Below are 15,042 nucleotides of genomic sequence, written 5' to 3' on the forward strand. Positions count from 1 at the left end.
GTTCATTCTGGAAATATATGACAGGTAATGCCAGTGAATTTCCTTCCAAGAGTGATGCTTTCGATCAGCATGCCAAGGAAACGATTATTGTGAATTTGCAAGACTATGGCTACTGTCACATGCTGGCAAGTATTCATGAGATACTGATATATCTAGAAAACCATACTGCCTATCCCTCAGCTGATGTTAACAAACAACTGCAAGTATACACATGGAATGCTTGGAAGTCCTAGTAAGTGTAGTTAGACATGTTACTGCTGAGCTTGGAACCAGTCATCTCGCAAATGACGACATGAAAATTTGTCTGCTGAGATAAGGCATCTTCTTTCAAAATCTGATATACCATCTACTAACACGTGCAAAAACATCTGTACTGATAATAGTAAGAGCAAGCCCTGAATAATTTGTGCTGTTCACAAGAATGTGGGCAAGCTGGTATTGACTAACAATTGTAGATGTTTAAGATTCCACTGTACCATTCTTTTATTATGGATACAGTGTCATTAAACTGATAAATATTATAACTGTAATTTAAGATCACACATGCATAATTTATTTAAATTATAGTAATCACTGTTTACTTTATTATATTTAAGCATCCTGTTGCACTATACACATCTATATGTAATAATACAAATGCCGCCGTGAATGCAATAATTTATTTGATTGTAGATCTTTGTCTTTTCTTCTTCCACACTACATGTTTTGGCTGTAATTGGCCATCATCAGGTGTATTTTTCACTATGTAGCTGTCACACTGCACACAGTCTAAAATCTAAAACATCAGCCCGTCAGTTTTGTTTTAAAACTCACCAACACACGCTCGTCAATTTGATTTTTAGAATTCCAATTTAAAATTTAAAATTTCTAGAACAAAAGTATTAAAGATGAGCAGCGACACACACACAGGGAGCCCGCACAGAATAATACATGAACGGTGCTGGAAACAAGAAATTGCCGCTGCAGCACATGTAGACAAGAGCAGGTGTCCCTCGTATTTAAAACTTTAAATTTTAAACTGGAATTCTAAAATCAAATTGACGAGCGTGTGTTGGCGAGATTTTAAAACAAAACTGACAGGCTGATGTTTTAGATTTTGGACTGTGTGCAGTGTGACAACTATGTAGTGAAAAATACGCCTGATGATGGCCAATTACAGCCGAAAAATGTAGTGTAGAGGAAGAAAAGACAAAGATCTACAACCAAATAAATTGTTGCATTCACGACGGCATTTGTATTATTACATATATAGTAATCAGTTTCTTCACCATTTACAATGTATCCACTGTTTTCATACTCCATTTTTTAAGCCTCACCTCACTCGGTTTTCCATTTTATCCTTGGTCTTCCTAGTAATCATTCATTCCATATCTCCATATTCTGCACCTTCAGAGGTATCATACCGTCATCCATACATAACAAAAACCAATGCTACTGCATGCTTAACTTGACTAACTTTTACCAAATGTCATAGCTGAGCGTGTGGTGCTCCTGCTTCATATTCAGGAGATCCCGGGTTCAAATCTCAGCCCTCAGACCAGCTATCCTAATGGATGCTTTCTACGGTTTTCCTCAGTTCTTCCAGGCAAATGCTGGTAGAGTACCTCATATTAAGCCACGCCTGTTTCTTTCCACATCCTTTCCAAATTCATTATTCACTGATTCTACCAGTCAACACTATTTAGTATGAGCTACTGATGGTGTCAGTAAACTACTAATAAATAAAAACTAATCACCTTCTGTTGCAGTGTTTCCATTTTCAGGCATTATCTGCTGTCCAGGTTTCACAGTTTATCCCCACATATTCATTTCTTAATAATCCACATAAACTTAATCTCTACTCTTTACAGTGTCTCTATGACTCTTACATGTACATTACATAACACTGAATTAAAATAAATGTGACTGGGAAGTATGTGGAAGGAAGTGATGACCTGCTTTAAGGTACTGGCTTATCTTTTACACCCAGGGCCTGAAAGATTTTCAGTTAGGACAGCCAGCCTCTAAACTAAATCAAACCTGTGACTTCCAAAATACAGAGCAGAAGTGCTAACAACTAAATTGCAATGTTTGGTTCCCAACTGATGAAGATGTTTCAACAGTCAACAGTTGTTAAAAGAAATAATCCATTGAAACAGAAGAAGTTCTCATGTACATCTTGGAACTTATAAACCTAGGTGGAACCAGGGACCAACATATAAGTATAATGGTATATCTGCCACTGGTACTCAGATATATTATAAATATTTAAGAATTATGACAAGTTAAGAAGCACTAAGAATACCAAAATTTACATTAAAATTAGTTCCAGAATTTTCCTCAAAAATCTTGTCACCTGCTACTGAAAATTAAATAGTATTACGGATTACATCAGTAATAAAACTGAAACTACTTTCTCCACAGAATAAATTAATATGGTGTCCACATTTCTGTCCATCCAACCATACACACCGTCCATTCACTCATACTCATCAATACACACATCTTTCACATCATTAGTCTTATTTAAGTATAGAAAATTTCCATCTATTTATGGTGGAATAACATATTATGTATGATTACTCAAACTTATTTACAGCACTTTAGTACAAAACTTCTTCTTGTTTTTGTTTATGCAGGCTTGGAAATGCAACATGCAATAGTCATTTCTTCTTCCAAGTATTTTATACTTGTGACCAGGACTCAGAAATATACTCACCCACTTGCCACAGGATTGTTAACAAAAGCCAGATTAAAAAATATAACTATGTTTATGAAGTACACCAGGGAATATGGGCAAGTGGATAGATAACTTGCTTTTTGGTAGCAATGTTTATGCCTCTAAATATTTTTGCATAAGCAAGTCAAGTCAGACACAAAGACAGATGTACCCATTACCCAGTAATATGTCAAGTATAAATTACAACGCATGTCTTACAATATGGAAATGGTACATACATATATTCATACTATGTGATAACACACATTATGTTAAAAATTAATATTCTGGTCCTGCATGTGTAATATATAAATGCTAAAACAATGTGCCAGACCACAATAAAGATGGTACTGAGTGACAAAATGTGATAACCATATATCCTTAGAAAAGTTCCAGAAATCAACTGGCATTGCCTTTCTGGATCCTCTGCATATGAATTTAACAAATTCACTATCAAATCTATGCAGCAGACTTAAAAGTAACACTCGATACTTTAAACTGCGATCAAGTATGTATTTGTACCTAAGAAATGGATTTCCTTCATTCTGCAATATGCACTATGATAAAAACTTAATGTCTATGAGGAGGAGAGAACACTAATTCTCCCTTAGTTTATGTTATATACACAGATTGAAGTCTGGTGTAGAACTATTTTGATTTTCTAGTTGTGGGGCTGTCAGGTGGTGTCAGAGAAATTGATTCTGACTTTGTAGTAAGAGATCTCCGGGCTGTGGTCTTGAATGAAAGTTTCTTGAGGGGTCGAGGAGAAATACCATGTAAAGCAGTGTCAGATGAAGCAGATTCATTGTTTGCAAACCACACTCGAATTCCATCTGTTCCTGGAACACACATTAACCAACTGCATATATAAGACACAAACTGGCTGATTAGTAAAATATGTTTTGCAATTTTGAGATATTGAATTCAAATGTTGATAGAGAAATACAGTGAAGCCTAGATTTTAAACTTTTTAAGGGATGGCCTAAAATATATGTTAAACTAAGGAAGTGTAAAATCAAGGAAATATGAATTTTACAACATAAACAAAACTGTGGTCTTCTTTATATTATAATTTTGGAAAACCATTTAAAATGTGCAAGTTTGAACACTAACAATGTAAATGTAAATGAACACAGGGTTCTTGGTTTATTTTACAATGCTTTATCAATTGCTGAATGGAAAGGACATGGAAGGAAATTGTCATGACCTATATCAAGGCACTATGCCAGCATTTACCTGGAATCGAGCTGTACACAGCTTACCCATTCCTAGTTTTAATCATTGAGAAATGTACACAGCATGATTAGTTTTAACCTATGCATCTTGCTGCGTATACAGATTCAGGGGTATTATTGCCATTGCATGACATATTGATTCTTCTGTATATAATATGCAACTGAATTGAATATGTCAATAAGTCGATCAGTTTATTATACTGAACACTACATGTTTCAGTCGCGGTTAACCATCATCAGGTGTGTACATATATAGTCATTACTACATTGTGTTTTATTGCCGAACATAAAACTAAAATGGATCCATTTTTAGTCCTATAGTTAATATCTCTGCTGACATGTCTGGTGGAAGGTGGTGTACTACTGACTTTATGGGTTCTTCAGAATTTGGGGGGAAGATAAATTATTTTTTCCAGGTATGATTTCATGGTTGAATAGTCTGCCATTATATTTTGTTATGATACAGGTTCCATATTGTGAATTTTGGAACTCATACTCTCCTTTGACATGTCTTTTAAGTTGCTTTGGAGGAGAATGAGGTTTGTGGTAGAAGTCATCACTATTGGTGGTGATCAACCTTGTTTTCTCAAAGCCTCCTGTTCCAGTAGTGAGTTCTCTGCTTCAGTAGCTTTCATGTCAATGTTAGTAGTTCTGAGAGGTGTGACGAGTTTAAAAGTTAACACTGCTATTGAAGGCATCTTGACAGCTGCAGATGTTGGGACTGTTTTAGTCGACTTCTTGGCTGTCTGCGAGGTAATATTAGAGATATGCCTCTTATGTCTCTTTACTTCCTGGAAATTGTCATCCTGGCCCATTGAATCCTCTGAGCTTTTGTTCACAGCACTACTTTATCTGTCCTGTGCATCCATCTTCAGGATATCCTTCAGTTCATTCAATATTACCCCTTACATGTCGTGAAGATCACTAAATAGTGGCTATCCATCTAGAGCTTTGCAAAAGTTTACTGTGTTCTCCTCCATACTATTCACAATAGAGGTCCACTCAGAACTTGTCCCCACTTTAGCCAGCATGCATTCAGCAAGGTCCTCAATGTCATTGAGTGCTTCATATACCTGTTGCATTACAGAAGCTGCTTCTTGGTATTTTCCATGATGGCATGACATTCAGATTTCAGCGATTCTGGCTTCTGTGTTCAATACTTCCAGAATCCTAGTATTGGAACGTCTGCCATCTTGGTGTACATTCAAGTTTCTTTTTTTCACTAACTCTCACTAATTGCAACAGCTCAGCTTCCTGTACTCAATTCCACTAACTCACAACTCAACTAGTCCTCCTTATAATATCTCAGCATGGACGACGTACAAAACACTGCTTTCCACCATTACTCATTACTCCTTTGCTGCATTCACGTCTGTTAGGGTGACCATGTGCTTGCTACTGAGCCAATGCCTAGCAACAGCCTTTGTTTGCAGAGCAATTCCCTAGCAATGGCTATCCCTGGTGGCTTCACAATTCTGCCTTGAGCAAATATGCCATAATTTATTATATGCAGTTGGTATTAGTACAAGGAAGAGTCAGTAAATAGGTCAAAAATAGATATAAACTACTAAATAGATATTCAGACCTGGGGGAGGGGATATTTCTCTATATATCCTCCACCAACATTGATGCACTTGACCCACTGCTTTTCCAGTGCACTGAAACCCATAGCATAGAAGTCTTTTGACTGTTATGTCAGCGACTTCCGCACACTTGTTTCAACCTTTCCGTCATCACTGAAACGTTTGCCACTCAGTTGTGAACTGTGTTATGCAACAAATAAAGAGAAAACATTTCTTTATGAATATCTTTAAATAGTCCTTTTGCACACAAAACACTGATGTTTGGTAGTACATACGTCAAGCATGGTCACCATTTTGACTAATGAAACCAGTCTCTAAACATAAGCATGCACTCTGCCACCTAAACTGATATGAAGCTGGACTGTGCTGCTACCTACTGACACATATAGAAAACCTATTATGTTCATTGAAGCTGTTTTACTTCCATTTGTGACCTATGTATTGACTGCCCCTCATCTTAATATTGTGTAGTTGGAATATCAGGTTGTCTACCACGTGTTCAGCTCATACGTATCTATGAGGGTGGTACTGAAAGTCATGAGCAACAATTTTTTGTAAAGTAACATGCTTTATCATTGACAAACGAAATACACCGCCTCAATCTACAGACCTTTCTTTACTTTTCCACATAATCACCACTTCTTTGTACACATTTCTCCCAGCGTTCTGGGAGTTTGAAAATTCCCTTTCTGTAAAATTCCGTTCCAGCCATCAGAAGACACTGACACACTGCTATCTGAACTGCCTCCCTTGTCTCAAAACGTTGTCCACGCAGCTGATCCTTCACAAACCCGAAAAGATGGTAGTCGGAGGGGGCCAAATCAGGCCTATAGGAGGGGCGTGGAACTTCTCACCCCATCTTTGCAATTGCTTCCAATGTGAGGCGAGCGTTGTCATGCAGGATGATGATGTTTTGTCCTGGACGTTTATCGCGCAATGCATGACAGAGCTTGTGCAGCGTCTGGACATAATGAGCAGCATTGATGATCTACCCAGGTTCCAGGAATTCAGCCAGCATAAACCCCTCTGCATCCCAGATGACTGTGCCCATCACCTTCACAGCTGATGGCACTGTCTTTGCCTTCTTCTTTGATGGAGAATGCAAATGGTGCCATTCCATACTCTGCCGTTTTGTTTCAGACTCAAAATGGTGAAACCAGCTTTCGTCACCTGTCACAATACAGAGCAAAGAATCACCACCTTCGTGTCAATATCTCTGCAGCAGTTCTGAGGTGATGGCTTTTCGCTGACCTTTGTGGCCTTCGGTCAATAACCGTGGGACCCAACAAGCACAAACTTTCCTATAGCCCAAGCTTTCAATCATCTCCTGTACTGCACTGTGCCCTATTCCAAGTTTTCGGGCTATTGTGTTCACAGTCACATGCCTGTCATCTTGAATGATCTCATCCACTCTTTCCTTGTTGCGTTCAGTTGAGGCTGTTCGAGGACGACCGCTCTGAGGCTCATCTTCGATGCTGGTGTTCCCGTCTTTAAAATTTTTCAGCCATTTTCGAACACTGCTGGCACCCATGCACACACTTCTATAAGCACGCTGAAGTCTCTGGTGAATTTCTGCAGCAGGGATTTCCTCTTTCACAAGATATTCGATGACAGCACTGTGGTGAAACAACATATCGTTGTCGGCCATTTTGTTGGGAGTGATACTGGTCACATGATGCAAGCTATTGACATCACAAGACACTCAAGGTTAACACAACAGCTGGTTCCACCTACCACCATACTCTCTTTCGTCTGCTGTTCCCAGGTTGCATGCAAAAGAAGTTGCTCATGACTTTCGGTACGACCTACGTATAATATAGAAGGAAAGTCATAAAATTTATTATTATTAAGTCTATTATGATCTTGAATATCTGGCATTTTTTTCCTTAGATGTAGATGCCATGGGAAATGCTGATATACAGTATTAGGAAGTTACACAGTACTTCGGTATGGCTGTTGGAAGTCAGTACATTAAGATTGATGGATTTCCTGTAATTAATAACAGTTTATGATGTCATATGTGTTTCTGGTACTGGTATGAATTAGGTTTATATATGTGTGTGGTTTACATACTGTGAACATGGATACTTAGTGCAATGGGGGTGTATTGCATTGTGGTTTCTCTGTGATAAGGATTTTTTTTATGAAATATGAGATGTATTATAGTGTACCTTTGATGTGGTGTAAAGATTAAATTCTTGGATTTTAATTCAGTGTTTAAGTATGTCCTGTCCTATCGCATTATGTGGTTACCAGTCAGTAGCATGTTTCCTGATGGAACTTACCCCTCCATCTTCCAGCACCCACACCACATACCCCTTTATCACCTGCACTGTACAATACAACCCTTAACACACACACTTCAGTCATTCACCACCATCCAAACAAGTCGCATCATGAAACATACTACAAACAGGTAAACATTCAATGCAAGAGGACATACTTAAACATTAAATCAGAATTGAAGAATTTAATCTTTACACCATATCGAAGTTACATTATAGTATAGTTCATATTTCAGAACAAATCCAGTTCACAAAATGTACAGACAATACACTAAATATCCATATTCACAGAAAGTAAACCATACACACATAATACATCTGATCCACACAGATACCATACCATCATCGTCAACAGCATAACCTATTATTAATTATAGGAAGTCCATTAATATAAAAGTACTGAATTCAACAACCATACCAAAGTACTATGTAACTTGCTAGTACTACAGATCAACATTTCCTACAGCACCTACATGTAACAATGTAAGTAAGAAAACCACCAGAAATTTAAAATTATAACAAAAATAAATATTTTATGACTTTCCTTATATATTACAGATATATGTGGTGCTATCCAGAAGTTCCCGAAATATAATAATAAAAACTATTACATCTTACCTAGATCTTATTCTGCACCATCACCTTGAAAGTAGTCCCCTTGGGAGCGCATACACCGATCCTAGCATTTCTGCCACTTTTCAAATGCATCCTGGAAGTCTTTCTTTGTTAGGGTGTTTAGTACCGTCTGCTTGAATTTCCTCAACTGTATCAAATCTTCGCCCCATCAACTTGATTTTAATCACAAAACTGCAAACTCACGGAAACACAACAATGGAAAGAAGTTCACCAACAATAAACCCAACCACTCAACTCGACGCCGCTTGCCACACTGATTCAAGAAGGGTGTGTGGGGAGACACCCAGCGGTATTTCGATGTACTCATAACCATTCGCGTGCAAAATTCAAATTTCGGGTACTTTCTGATTGCACCATGTATATCAGCTGGACACATGGAAGACAACATGATATTCCAACTATACTATAGTAATAGATATACCATCTACATACAATGTATGAATATAATATGTAAATTCACATAAACACAAAACACACTCCAAATTACCTTTCCATATATTCATGCTTCCGCATGCTATATATATATACATTTTACAATTTTATAATTTTAATATCTTTAACACATTCTTTGGAAAACTTTTAACTTTACGACAAAAAATGGATCCATTTTAATTATATATTCAGCAATATAAAACACAATATATTCATGACTATATATGTACACACCTGATGATGGTCAACCACGGCCAAAGCAGTTCAATATAATAAACTGATGGACTTTTTATTTTTTTAATGCTAGTTGGGTGGGACTAAGTCCCTTGTACTGTGGCCACTTCTGGCCTATTGTACCAGCCCAAAATGATAGGTGAGGGTGATTGTGGAGCAACTGATGGAATGAAGATTGGCAGGGGAAACCAAAGTACTCGGAGAAAACCTGCCCCAGCGCCACTTTGTCCACCACAAATCCCACTTGACCAAACCCAGGACGGAACCCAGGCCACCGTGGTGGAAAGCCAGCGACTAACCGCTTGAGGTATGGCGAACTGATTGACTTACTGATATATATATCATCATCATCATCAGTAATCTGTCAAGACGACAGGTCCACAGTCTCTTTCAAAACAATTCCTCCACTTAATGCGATCTAGANAAACAAAACAATTTTTCCCATATAAATTAATGTAAAATACGATAATACGTTCCATGAACTGTTAGGCTGTTTGGGACGAACAATCATAAGAAGGTAGCGGACGTAACGGCCGGAGAATAGTCGCGGCAAGAGAAGTAGCTGAACCAAAAGAAGACACAGCAAGCACAGCCTTGAAAGAAAAGGAACAGGAATGTACCGTTAGGCTATTTGGGACGAACAGCCTTAAGGAGGGAGCAATGTGGCGTATTGGCTCTATGGAGGAACTGTTGAGCCACAGAGGCCTCGGGGCATGCGCACAACGTGAGAGTTGCGGATTGTATAGGCGTGTTGCTAGGTGACAACTCTGGGAACGCTTGGATTGAACAATAGGAAGTGTGAGTGACGTCACATACCCCACTCATCCTGTAACTATGCAATGCTTGGTAAACACCCCTCCCCAATAGGCTGTGATGTCATACAACAGGGCAGTCTGTGCAGAGACTATTGCTAGGCAATTGGTAAACGTGATGTCACGCAACAGTGATAACTATCACGTAACTGTTTCCTGTGTTGTCAGTGAGGAAGCTACATGACGAGGAGTATTTGTCAGTGTTGAACCACAGAGAGAGAGTGTTAAGAGCAGTATTCGGTAAGAACTCCAGCAGCTACGAGTCGAGTTGTATCACGTGAATGGAAGTGACTACAGCAGAAGCAGTAAATGGGACAATGAAATTGTGAATTGTGTAAGTGTAAGAGTGAGTGTGCAATAAATTTGCTAAGATCCAAAATGGTGTGAAGTTATTTGTCGCATTACAAACACCCAACATGTGACATATTTGCAATTAATGTCTTATGAGAACAAGTAATATACATGTATAAATGTAGGCATCTGTATGATACATCTTTATTCCAAATTTCACGTGCCTAATTTAAGTGGTTTGATAAGTATTGCTATTAAACCAAAATTATATATGGACTTCATGCATTGCCATTTTGCTGTTTCATATTCTGCAAAAGAAGTATGTTAAACAGCTACACATATATGAGGGTAAGTCAATAAGTAAGTTACAAATGGATATAGAACTTGTGAAACAATGGGACAAGAGCCTCGATGTACAGGGAGATTATGTTGAGAAATAAAAGAATTTTTCAAATCTGTACTCTTATTTGTTTAAGTTCTAAATTCATTTGTAACTTACTTACTGACTTACCTACGTACATTTTTTTTCCTTGGCACTACAGCCCCAGTGGGCCTAGGCCTACCTCCATGAACTCCGTTCACTTCGGTTTTTCTAGATCTTACACATTCGGTAGGACTCCTTGGGCGAGTGATCAGCTCGTCGCAAGGCCTCTACCTGTAGACAAACACAGAAAAATGCACACAAACATCCATGCCCAGAGTGGGATTCAAACCCACGATCCCGGCTTCCGAGTGAGCGAAGACAGTGCATGCCTTAGACCGCTCTGCTACTGTGACCGGCACCTACATACATTACCATATGTAATTTAAAGCCCCTTGATTAAGTTACACTAGTTGTCACTTCCACCTCACAAGTTTGTACATCCACCATGTTCTTAATGTTCTATTTTAGCGTCCTGTTGCACTGGCCTTTATTGACATAACATTTACACCATATTTTAATTTAACTGGTCAACTAGTTCAAAAGTTGAAATTGGAAGTCACAAACATACAGATACACAGAAAGTATGGCAATTTCACAAGCCTATCCTTTCCTCATGGAAGAAAATAGTGCTCCTATTATTTACAAGATTTGGAAATTACGTTTAGTAGTGTCCATGTCACTTTCATGCCTATTCTTTTGGCCTATTTAACGATGTTGAATATATAGCATCGGACTGGAGGGTGTCTGATGAATTGGCAAATATTTGGTATGAAGTGCTCACGGTCTAATTAGGGTACTACCCAGCAATTGCTTGGAGGAACTGAGAAAAACCACAGGACACCTCAGACAGGATTTCTGATGCCTCACCCAAGATTTGAACAAATTACCCCTGAATGAAAGTTTACAGCATAACCCCTAGACCAACTTCTTCAGTACTCCCACATGTAACCTCTAATCATAAGATGTCTATACCAAATTTCATGAAAATCCATCCAAAAAGTTGTTGAGGAGAGGGGACACAGACAAATTTGTTGATACATAAGAATGTCTTGCCTTATGAAATAGGAAAATATCACTCTTAAACCTTATTACTGATTCTACGCTGTCATGGTGGTAAATTATTGATATTCTTAGATTTGTACACCATGCTGTTGTGGGTGATGTTGCTGACATTTCTGAGGTATATGCTGCTTCCATCTTCAAGGGTGAAGTATGTGGATGAGTCGCCATCTATACACAGAACTGTATTGACTAGAAATAGTGGAAGGGGGGCAAAGTGGGAATTGGTGCCACATCTATGTCAGCAGGAACGGTGGCCTGGCATCAAATTCCCATCAGCAAACGATACTTTTGAGCAGCCACCCATCTAAGATTTCATCAGGCAACATTTTTCTCAACTTTCTCTGTGAGCCAACCACCATAGGAAGTGGCAGGAAAATCAACATGGGTTGACAGCAGGTTTCCACAGGGGCAGGAAGAAGGAGAAAGTACATAGAAGAGCAGACTGGGAAAGTTTGTGCATATGGTCCTTTTAAGGGCCCAGAAATCCAACAAAAATCCCTGTGGCAAATAACGTATTGAGTGGTCACCATGCAAGTGCTCATAAGGCAAAACACTGCATAACATTTAATTCATGAAGAATGGCAGGGAGATTACTGCGAGCTGACAGTAGGTTTCTGTCCCTGTGAAAAACTACTGACAAAGTCATGGTCTTTTCCCCACCATTCTCCATGCTGCTTGACCCACAGAAAAAAAGAAAACATTAAGAAATATCTTGCAGATGAGTGCCTGGATGGTGACTGCTTGTGAACATCAGTTGCCAAGAGGATTTTTGATGGATTCCTGGACACTATAAAGGGCTCCATGCACAAACTTTCCCAGTCAGCTCTTCTTCACGGTTGCTCATTCCTTCCTGTCCCTGTGGAAACCTACTGTCGACCAATGATTACCTTCCCACCACTTTCCATACTGGTTGATTCACAGATAAATGTTAAAAAAAAACGTTTTGCCTGATGAACACTTGGATGGGTGACAATTCAAAAGCATCAGTGGCTGTCAGAATTTTGATGCATTCCTGGGCCCTTAAATATGCTGTCTGCATAACTTTCCCAGTCCACTGGGACCATCCTACACAAGGCACCAACACTGTTCTATCACACCCATCCTCCATTCCTGATCAAAACAGAATTATATATATATAAACAGAAACTCACAAACCTACACACTTTAACCCCTGAAGACAACGGCAGCATGTACCCCCAAAATGTTGGCAACACTGTCCACAAATGCACTGTGTAAAAACACAAGAACAAATTAATAATAAAACTATTAAAACTCACAGTATTCAGTTTAGAGTAAGACTACTATAGATTCTGTTTATTCCGTTACAAAAGTGTCCTTTACCTACTGCTCTCCAAAAAATTTTTCATACTTTATGACGTGAATGTGATTTTAGAAGTGAAAAATATCACTAGGATAAGAGATATTCTTCACTCAATATATCACTTGTTGATATGCACGCACCCCGCACACGGCTGTCTTGACCTGTGGCATTACTGTTGCAGTAGCCATATCGATGCTGGTGAGAATCAAGCAATGCCGCAGCCAAGGTAGAGCTCGATGCAGTCGTACTACTTGGCTCAGGGCTACGAGAACTCAATGAAGTGCCTGCCAACACATGGGCAGCAACGATTCAAATGTGATGATGAAACTATCTACATATATAGGGTGCAAGGTGCATGCATGAGATTGGAACTTGGCTTAGTACTACTCATGATCATTATTGTGCATGCTACAAGTGAGTCAGATGTCTACAGCTGTGAATGTTAAGGACTGTACTTCCATTCATGTAACCATTCATAGCAGTGATTCCACAACTGGGTATCATGTGCACTTTGATGAATAAATTTATTTCATGTCAATTTCATTACAAAGAACAGCCTAAAAGTAGTGCTTGAAGTAAGTGACGAACCAAATTACTGAATAAAATGCAATGTGTGCATATAAAATGTACATAAGCTACTATGCATACTGAAGCAAACAGAAGAAAACCCCACAAGTGCCAAGTGTCAGAATTTTTACTCTTACAAACACTGCTATGTCTTCTTTACTGTTTTCATCCCAAAGGGGCTGTTAATGTGGCCATAACAACAACACTTTGTAAGTAAATAAAACTAACATTAACATGTTAATACTGTTTCATTTTCTACACATGTTTCGATCGGTGTGATTATCATCAGGTGATTACACTAAACACATAACTGCCATCACTGAATTGCTGGACTAATACAAATCCATATTAGTGAACACTGTGAATTAAATATCAAATTTCTTAACTTTGGGTGTGTATTTTTGACTTTCCTGTGATATGATAAGGTTAAAAGTTGAGAACTAAAATGTTAATTATTAAAAGTGGTTGAATAAAATTGATAAAACAGAGTAGAATACAATATATCTCTGTGATATGATTTGTCAGGTTTTCCTTGAGGTTTGCCTGAAAATAGAAGAGAACCTGTGTGTGTGTGTGTGTGTGTGTGTGAGTTGTAATTTTTTGATATCATGGGTGGCTACTTATGTCTTGTATAGATGTGTAGTACCTAGTCAGCAGTAGCCTTGTCTATTGTAGATGTGAATTAGTAGTGGATTTGGAAGTTCATACTGTAAATAAATCAGGTGATTTTATTAATTGGCATTCATAATTTCTTTGTATATTTTGTATATGTTTTGGGGGTTGATTTATTTTGTTTCCACACAGGAATTAGTTTTTACTCATGTGATTAGATTGAATATGTAGATGTGATGCAGTTTTGGTGACTTTCCATAAGTATGTTTTTTCTCTTCAATATATATAGTCACCTACCCAACACATGACAACTGGTGTCAGAATTGGTTTACAAACTTCAACACACCTCGACAAATAATCGAATTTATGAGTACATCAAGTGTTATCCTGCAAAAAAGCAAATGGACTCACAGCAGAAGATGGAACTCCTGCAGCGTGAAGTTATTTGTTGCATCACATACCCAACATGTGACAATATCATTAGTTATTCTGATTATTCAATATGTAGAGGGGGTGGAAAAATAATGGGAACACTAACAAACTGAGGAATAGAATTTGTGTTGGCTATATTGAAAGAACTTCAGTTGGCGACAGTGAATGTTCTTCTTCCATTTGTTTACACTCAGTAGTGCTCATGTCAGTGCATTTGTGATTACGCTGGGTGACAGTCCATGTGAAAGAACTGGAAAATGGGAGAACTATCTGATTTTGAAAGAGGAAAGATCATTGGTGCATGTTAAGGCCATGCCATAGCTCAGGCAGTTAGTCAGTCGCTGGCTTCCTATCATGGCAGTGCAGGTTCGAACCCAGGTAAGGTCATGTGGTATTTGTGGTGGACAAAGTGGCACTG

General features: G+C 38.4%; 1 protein-coding gene across 5 annotated transcripts in view; it reads right to left on the reverse strand.

Moving 5' to 3' along the window:
* Positions 1-1,224: 1,224 nt before the first annotated feature.
* The window catches only part of LOC111866369 (probable Rho GTPase-activating protein CG5521), a 134,665-nt gene continuing 120,847 nt past the window's right edge, over positions 1,225-15,042 (reverse strand). For 4 of the 5 annotated variants that reach the window (XM_023855257.2, XM_023855256.2, XM_023855255.2 and 1 more), the window contains 2 exons: positions 13,154-13,297; positions 1,225-3,537 (listed from right to left, as the gene is read on the reverse strand). In XM_023855257.2, coding sequence (XP_023711025.1) covers positions 3,347-3,537; positions 13,154-13,297 — 335 coding nt within the window. In that variant the 3' untranslated portion in view covers positions 1,225-3,346. The remainder of the gene's footprint in view (positions 3,538-13,153; positions 13,298-15,042) is intronic. The other variant, XM_023855258.2, reaches the window with a different exon arrangement.

The sequence above is a fragment of the Cryptotermes secundus genome, unplaced genomic scaffold, assembly GCF_002891405.2.
Source record: "Cryptotermes secundus unplaced genomic scaffold, Csec_1.0 scaffold497, whole genome shotgun sequence".
In the NCBI taxonomy this organism is placed as follows: domain Eukaryota; kingdom Metazoa; phylum Arthropoda; class Insecta; order Blattodea; family Kalotermitidae; genus Cryptotermes; species Cryptotermes secundus.